Here is a 7,978-nt window from a genome sequence, read left to right as displayed (position 1 = left end):
TTAATCTGAAAGATGCATATCATGATCACTGCTATTTGTAGAATCACTTTCCTCATTGCTTTCTTCCTCATTGCTGTCCTTGTCACTGCTTTTCTCATCACTGCCCTCCTCATCACTGCTTTCTTCATTACTGCTTTCCTCATCACTGTTTTCTTCATCTGTTGATCCATCACCCTTCATAGATGCCATTTTGGCAAGGACATGCTTGACATGGTAAATGAGCATAGTATGTATAAACCAATTGAAGTTTTTTGATGACATCCGCTTTAAAATGGATTCATAGCCAGCAAGCCATGCATTAAGTTGTTCACAGACTTGGGTGTTAAATTCTCTCCACTGTATAAGATTTCCATCCTCATCAACTTTTTCCCCCACAAGATTTGGTGCACTGCCATCTTTTGGTGCAGGATTACACCATTTTCGACAAATTTCATCTGTGGCACGGTGATTGTTATAGTGATATGTGTCAACAATAAACCGAGTTGTGTCTGTCCAATCTTTCCACCTTGTACTTCCAACAGCTGTCTTGAAGACTTGACATGCTTTATCAATGCATATATAAGCAGGTCGATCCTCCTTGTTAGGAAATATTTCATCAAGCCAATTAAGAATATTAGTTGGAGATTCAGATTTTGGAAATTTGGTCCATGCAATGACAACTCCACATGGTGCACATGCTGTTTCAACACAATATGAACGATTAGGTGAGAAGTATGTCTTTCGCTTTATTGATGGTTGAGGATTTTCAGCCTCATTTGCATCAATCTCATCATCATGTGGCTGTTGAATAGCAGCATCAGGAATATTTTGCCATTCTTGATGTTCACCAGGACATTGAAGAACACGTCGAATATCATTAATAGTGGCTTGAGGATTTTCAGCCTCATTTGCATCAATCTCATCATCATGTGGCTGTTGAATAGCAGCATCAGGAATATTTTGCCATTCTTGATGTTCACCAGGACATTGAAGAACACGTCGAATACCATTAATAGTGGCTTTACTGCGATCTTGAACACTTTTCTTCCAGTCAGCCATATGCTCATTACAAGCTTGTGTTCCTTGTATCTTTTCTTTAGAACAGCCAACCAAGCGACATTTATTTGCAAGTAACGCTTCATGTGTTGCACAGAGTGCACCACCACGAGCATTAAGAAGGTCATTAGTACAATTGTCAAAAGCACAAATCTAAGCAGGGGATCAATTTAATTTAATTCAATTCAATAAGGTAGACAAACCTGTGGACCCATAACAACACCATCCAAAGTTATCATATTAACATCAAGTGTACCTGGAATGCGCTCTGTATCCTGCATTGTTTGTTTGAAAGGCTTTGTACAATCAGAGCAGGTGTGTTCTCTTGCACCTGGTATTTCACCATTCTTACCAAGAACAGCAAAGGCATGTTGAGTCAAGTCATCAATAGCAATATTAGGTTGAGTTTCAAATGTAGTATTTGAAGTTGAAGCCACATCTCTAATAGAATGCTGTACAAAAGCTTGCCAAATTTGTTTTCGACTAATTTTGAATGTGTTGTGAGGGTCAATAGTTCCAAAGCTATTGTTCCAATATTGTGTATAGGTGTTTGCAGATGCATGAAATGAGTACATGCCATTCAGCAGAGCATTTGAAAAGATAGTGTCAACCCAAATATTGCTTCCAATTTGGAGGTATTTGGCAGAGTTCAGGAATGTTTCTGTCTGATTGCCTTGATTTATGATGTATTTGATGGTCAGCATAATACATTGAGTGACATGTTTTACACTCTCCAGTCAATACACCAACATTCTTGTAAATTGAAGATCCTCGAATCAAAGTCACCAGAGGCATATCATGTTGACGAGTATATACTCCAATATGTCGGGAGTTACATGAGGCAGTTTCGCACTCCATGTCAATAGGACAGATGATTTGTATGGGCTCAATAGCCTTTTGAGAAACTTTCTGCAGCTTTTTATTGAAAACACCTTGTTTGTAAGGTGTGAGTCCAAGAAGCTCTGAAAATGCATCTAGCTTGAGAGCTAGTGCAGTTTCCCATGAATTTTGCACAAATTCATTTGATTGAAATAGCATTGAGAGATCTGAATCCAGTCGTTCATTTAATGCACGGCCCAGTGATTTCATCCAACTTGATGCAATAATTTTCTTTTCATTTAGGACTTTTGGATGTTTCTGACGTGCATGTAAATTAAGCAAGTCTGGATTTTCCACTAAAGAAAAAAAGACAAGCAGAACAGTTTCCAGTGAGATTTCAGGGTTAAATGTTGTCAAAATGAATTGACTAAAAGCCTGAAATGGGATATCAGGAAATGGTGTTGTTGAGCCTGTGGCCATTACACCAGGAACCAATGCAAACCACATAACCAGCCAGATTACAGGTGATGTAGCCAAAGTATAAGGCTTTAGAGAACATACAGCCAGAATCAAGATATTTAGAAACGCTGTTGTTGGTCCAGTGACTGATATAAGAGGCTGAAATGCAAGCCATAAAACTAGCCAGATCAAAGGTGAAATAGCCATCACATGAGGCTTAACTAAAAATCTGAAAAAATGCATAGTAAAAAGTTAGATTCAAAAAACCCCAAACAATTGCATATGTAACTATTACATCCCAACTTACTCATCTGATTTATCTGACTTCTTCTTCTTCTTCTTCTTCTTCTTCTCCTTGTCTTTCTCCGATCCCTTCAATGAGCTTTCAGCAACAGGTTCTTCAACAGCTCTAGCCTTCCCTTTCAAGGGCTTTCCACCTCTATCCATCCATTCCTTCAACATCTTGAGATTGTACTTCCCCTCTATCCCCCAAAGCTCCTCCGCAGTCTTGCTGTCAGCATCACCTTGTAGCCACTTGACCATGTCTGGAAAGTGCTGAGAAGCCCTACTGAAGATTGGTCGCCAAACATTGTTCCACTGGCTTTTCCCAATAAAAAGTTCAATAACATGCTTCTCAGTAGGTGCTCTTTCAGGCCACTGCTTAACCTTGCGCATGGCATTAAGAGCATCAGCGACAGCAAGGTAGGCAAGAAATTGTTCTGAGAGGGCAGTACTTTACACTCCCACTGCTTGTCCAACGGACTCCGACGGACTTTCATCGGACCCTGCCATTTCCGATGGACTCAGTGGACAGTCCGTCGGAAGACCGTCGGAGTCCGTTGGACATGACTGGATTCCGCTGCAAGTCCAGGCAAAGTCCAGTGAAAGTCCACTCAAACTACTTAGAAGCAAGAAATGGTTGGACTGGCCGGAATTCTGTGTCCGTTGGACGTCCACTGGACTTCCATCGGATTTCCAACGGACAGAGGCAGAAACCATCATAATTGCTAAGTTCTCAGTCTGCTGGACCTTCCACTGGACTTCCAATGGACTTTCAATGGACTTCTAAGCAAAAAAGGCACAACTTCCAACAGACTTTCAGTGTCCAGTCTGCAATTCTTATAAGTAAATCTAAACAAGTCAGGCCCTGGTCAGACCTTATGCTAAATTCCTTAAGACATTGAGGTTTCAAAAACAAAGTATATTTTATACCTACATAAATTTATTTTACTACATTCTATGTTACAGAGAAGGGGGAGGGGGTGGTGATCAGAAAGGGAGGGGGGAGGGACAAAAAGTGAGGGGGAAGGGACAAAAAGTGAGGGGGAAGGGACAAAAAGTGAGGGGGTAGGAACAGAAAGGGAGGGGGGAGGGAATGGTAAGCAGCAAGGGAGGAGGGAGTAAGGGAGGAGGAGGGAGTGGGGAGCAGCAAGGGAGGAGGAGGGAGTGGGGAGCAGCAAGGGAGGGGAGTAAGGGTGGGGGGAGGGAGTGGTGAGTAATGGTGAGGGGATGGAATGGTGAGTAATGGAGGGGGGAGGGGATGGTGGTGCTGGGCCCTCATCCTCGTTCGCGCGTGGTCATTGGCGCGCATCATTGACGCTTTATTGCGTCGCGTCGTGTCGGCGTCCTCGCGTCGCGTCGTGCCGTCCTCGCGTCGTGTCGTGTCGCTGTCCTCGCGTCGTGTCGTGTCGCCGTCCTTGCGTCACGTCGTGTCGCCGTCCTCGTGTCGCGTGTTTTGTCGTCGTCCTCGCGTGTTGTGTCATCGTCGTCGTGTCGTCGTCGTCCGTCCTGTCGCCGTTGCGCATCGTTGTTGCCTTTCCTTCTCCTTGGGCGTTGTCGTCACCTCGTTGTTGTCTCGTCGGCGGGCGTTGTCGACACGTCATCGTGTCGTCGTTGTCGTCGTGTTGTCGTGTTGTCCGCGTCGCGCGTCGTTCACACGTCATTGTGTCGTCATCGTCGTGTCATCGTCGTCGTCGTGTCGTCGTGTCATCGTGTCGTCGTGTTGTTGTGTCGTCGTGCCATCCGCGTCGCGTGTCGTGTCGTCGTGGGTCAGTGGGCTGTCGTTGCTGGGGATGGATGTGGTTGAGGACAAGCGACGTGGGATCGTTGATGATGGCCAAATGATGCGTCGGCGTTTGCCGATGACCGTTTTAGGAAAGCGGTCAAACAGTAGGTATGTATAGTACAAATTACTTACTTATATCAAAGGCTCCTTGGTGCAGCTGGTTTAGCATTGGGTTACATATGCTTCAGATCCTAAGGTTGAGTGTTCAATTCCCCAATGTTCCATTTTTTTTATGTTATATATTAATAATAATAACAACAGTCTGTTGGAATTCCGTTGGACGTCTGTTGGATTTGTCCACTGGAATTCCGTTGGCACTTGCTCGTCATTTCCAGTGGACTGGGTGCTAGTTTGCTGTTAGTCCATCGGAAGTCCGTCGGAAAAGTCCGACGGACTTTTCAGTCCGACCAAAAATGCTCGGAAAAGCTTCGGACATTCACCGGAAAATTTGCTGCATTTCAAAGCAGAAAAATATCTGTTCTGCATACCCTCAGTCTGACGGAGTCCGCTCGGAAAAGCAGTGGCAGCGTAAAGACCTCTGAGAGGGACTTGGCAGTTGCTGAACGAGTAAGGTCCATGGGAATGTTAAGAATATGGAGAAGACTTGATTCATATGGACTGAAAGTAGTGCCCAAGTCCTCAGCATCTTTTTGAGTTGGAACTGCATCAGCAGGCTCAATACTGCCAGTTTGGATATCCCCAGATGTTGATAGAGAATGTGAGCGAGAGTGAGAACGGACAGAGGAGTGGGGTGTGGCAGAACGAGAGGTAGATGGAAGAGATCCACCTTGGAGTGAACGAGCACGAGAAGGGGGAATTGAGGAAAAAGAAATTCCAGGCTCAAAAGAACTCTATAATATAATTAGAAGTTAATCTTTTGTAGTGTATTGAAATAGGATATAATACCCACAACAAGAAGGTGTAGAGTTGCCTTGTCACCTGAATTGTCAAATAAAATGGTGTCATTGATTTCAACCACAATATCATAGAGACCTTGGGCCATCCAAAGGCCATCAAGAGCATCATAAACAAGGATACGGTTACCTAAACAGAGTTATATCACATTTAAAGCATTATACATCATGAATTACTTACGAGTAATTGGTGGCCAGTGAAGAGCTACTTCTTTAAGAACTGGTCCCAAGTTCATGTTGACAGTGACAGGAACCTTCAGACTTGGTTGCATGGTGGCAAATTCCAGTTCAACAGGATCTAGAGGTAAAACATATATCTTAACAACACCCTTGACTTTTCCTAAGACAGGAGCAATCTGAAAATCTTCATCGTCAACAGGATTGTAATGTTGACCCATAGCTCTGTTCCGCAAAATGCCTCCAGTGGCACATGAAGAACCCTCAGGACGAGGAGGGCTTTCCATAGAGACATCTCCTGGTTCATCACCAGAAGTCAATGGAGCAGTGGTAGAAATAGGAACAGTGGTATTAGAAATAGAAAGAACAGCAGCAGAAACAGCAGCAGAAACAGTGGAAACAGTGGAAATAGCAGAACCAGTGGATGCAGTGGGAATAGCAGAAACAGCAGAAACAGTGGGCATAGCAGGAGAAACAGCAGAAATAGCATGAATATCAGCAACGGCAGGAACAAGAGTAGCAGGGATAGCCTGAACATCAGGGACAACAGGAACAGAAGAAGCAGCAGAACTGGAAGGGATGGAGGAAGCAGCAGGGGCAGCAGAAACAGCAGCACGTGCAGGTGGTGCAACTGAAATACCCCTTTGGGTTAAAAGTTTCATAGTGCTTTAAATATTTCAGTATGTAAGATTTAAATAAAGCAATAAAACTCACTGAGTCTGCTTTTTGACCCGCTTGGCTTCTTCAGCTGCCACTTCTGCATTTTTCTGGGCACTGGTTTTGCGCCCCTTTTTGCTAAAAATTCATGTCAGAGAATGTCAAAGTAAATGTGATTAATTTTGTACCCTTTTTTCCCCCCCTTGTTCAGGATGACATCCTTCCCCCTCTTCCCCCCATGTCTGGGCTTATCAACAACCACCTCATCCTCCAGCTCAGCCAAAGCTTCCTCCTCCTCCTCCTCCTCCCCCTGACCCTCCCCTTGACCCTCCTCCTGCAAGTCCGAAAATTCATATCTTCTGAAATTTCAACCTAAGTATACATACTGGCAATAACACACTACCTATGAAATCTCAACGAAAGGTAATGATAACAAATTGCACATCTACTATGAGGTGGGGGGGCAATGACAACGGGAGCGGCTGTAAACAAGGTTAATGAGGCGGTGGCCGTAAACGAGGTTTAACGAGGTGGGGGGGGGGGCAATGACAATATAATGAGGGGGGGGGCAATGACAATGGGAGCAGCTGTAAAAGAAGATAACGAGGGGGCGGCAATGACAACAGGAGCAGCTGTAAACAAGAGTTAACAAGGTGGGGGGGGGCAATGCCAACAGGAGAAGCTGTAAACGACGATAACGAGGGGGGCAATGAAAACGGGATCAGCTGTAAACGAGGTTAAACGAGGCGGGGGCAATGACAACAGGAACAGCTGTAGACAAGGTTAACAAGGTGGGGGGGCAATGACGACGGGAGCGGCTGTAAAGAGGTGGGGGGGCAATGATGACGGGAGCAGCTGTAACAAGGTTAACGAAGTGGGGGGGCAATGACGACGGGAGCAGCTGTAAATGAGGTTAACAAGGTGGAGGGGTGCAATGACGATGGGAGCGGCTGTAACGAGGTTAACGAGGTGGGGGGGCAATGACGACGGGAGCGGCTGTAAAGAGGTGGGGAGGCAATGACGACGGGAGCAGCTGTAACGAGGTTAACGAGGTGGGGGGGCAATGACGACGGGAGCGGCTGTAAACGAGGTTAACGAGGTGGGGGGGTGCAATGACGACGGGGGTGGCTGCAAAGCCCTTGTCGCCGTTCTGCGTTGGCGTTCTGCGTTGGCGTGCCGTCGGGTGGGGGCGGGTGCTCGTGGAGGTGGAGGTGGGTGCTCATTGTTTTTTGTGGGCGTTCGTCGTTTTCCGTGTCCGCTCGTCGTTTCTCGTGGTGGGCGCTTGTCACAATTCGTGGGTGGGGTGGGCGCTTGTCGTTTTCCGTGGGCGCTTGTCGTTTTCCGTGGGCGCTTGTCGTTTTCCGTGGGCGCTTGTCGTTTTCCGTGTCCGCTCGTCGTTTCTCATGGTGGCGCTTGTCAAAATTCGTGGGTGGGGTGGGCGCTTGTCGCTTTTCGTATGTGCTCGGGGTGGGCGCTCGTCTGCTGTTGTGGTGAGGACGGAGGAATGGGGTGGTTGGGCAAACACACGTACTATTTGCCCATGACGTGGCAACGTCATGGGCGCCGTCCCTCGTTCTTGGCTTGTCGTTCTGCGTACCCATACGTTTGCATGGGCGCCGTTGTCGTTCGTGGCATGGGTGTGCCATTCCTCATTAGCGGGAGTGACGTGGCATGGGCGGTGTCGACGGTGGGCGGTGTCGATGGTAGGTGGCGTCGACGGTGGGCGGTATCGATGGTGGGCGGTGTCGTCGTGGGTTGACGCAAACAGTAAACCCACCGCCGACGTCAGACGTCAGCGGTGGTGAGTGGTGGTGTAGTCGAGGTGGTGGTGTGGTGTAGGAAGGATGGTCAC

At 46.7% G+C, this 7,978-nt stretch overlaps 2 protein-coding genes across 2 annotated transcripts; both read right to left on the bottom strand.

Moving 5' to 3' along the window:
• Positions 1 to 3,315, bottom strand: LACBIDRAFT_328057 (uncharacterized protein; the record flags this gene model as incomplete). The annotated part of the gene is made up of 6 exons (XM_001882009.1): positions 1 to 1,188; positions 1,239 to 1,708; positions 1,764 to 2,400; positions 2,524 to 2,542; positions 2,621 to 3,032; positions 3,087 to 3,315. The coding sequence occupies 6 exons, from the start codon at positions 3,313 to 3,315 to the stop codon at positions 1 to 3; spliced, it is 2,955 nt and encodes a 984-aa protein (XP_001882044.1).
• A 1,499-nt stretch (positions 3,316 to 4,814) lies between these two features.
• On the bottom strand, positions 4,815 to 7,761 carry LACBIDRAFT_328056 (uncharacterized protein; the record flags this gene model as incomplete). The annotated part of the gene is made up of 9 exons (XM_001882008.1): positions 4,815 to 4,829; positions 4,867 to 5,229; positions 5,289 to 5,422; positions 5,474 to 6,135; positions 6,184 to 6,264; positions 6,315 to 6,460; positions 6,513 to 6,529; positions 7,244 to 7,656; positions 7,724 to 7,761. 9 exons carry the CDS (start codon positions 7,759 to 7,761, stop codon positions 4,815 to 4,817), a joined length of 1,869 nt encoding a protein of 622 aa, XP_001882043.1.
• Between the last annotated feature and the right edge of the window lie 217 nt (positions 7,762 to 7,978).

This window comes from Laccaria bicolor, genomic scaffold (assembly GCF_000143565.1).
Source record: "Laccaria bicolor S238N-H82 LACBIscaffold_15 genomic scaffold, whole genome shotgun sequence".
NCBI classification, from domain to species: Eukaryota; Fungi; Basidiomycota; class Agaricomycetes; order Agaricales; family Hydnangiaceae; genus Laccaria; species Laccaria bicolor.
The sequence above is the reverse complement of the archived record's forward strand: the minus strand, read 5'-3'. Positions and strand labels throughout refer to the sequence as shown.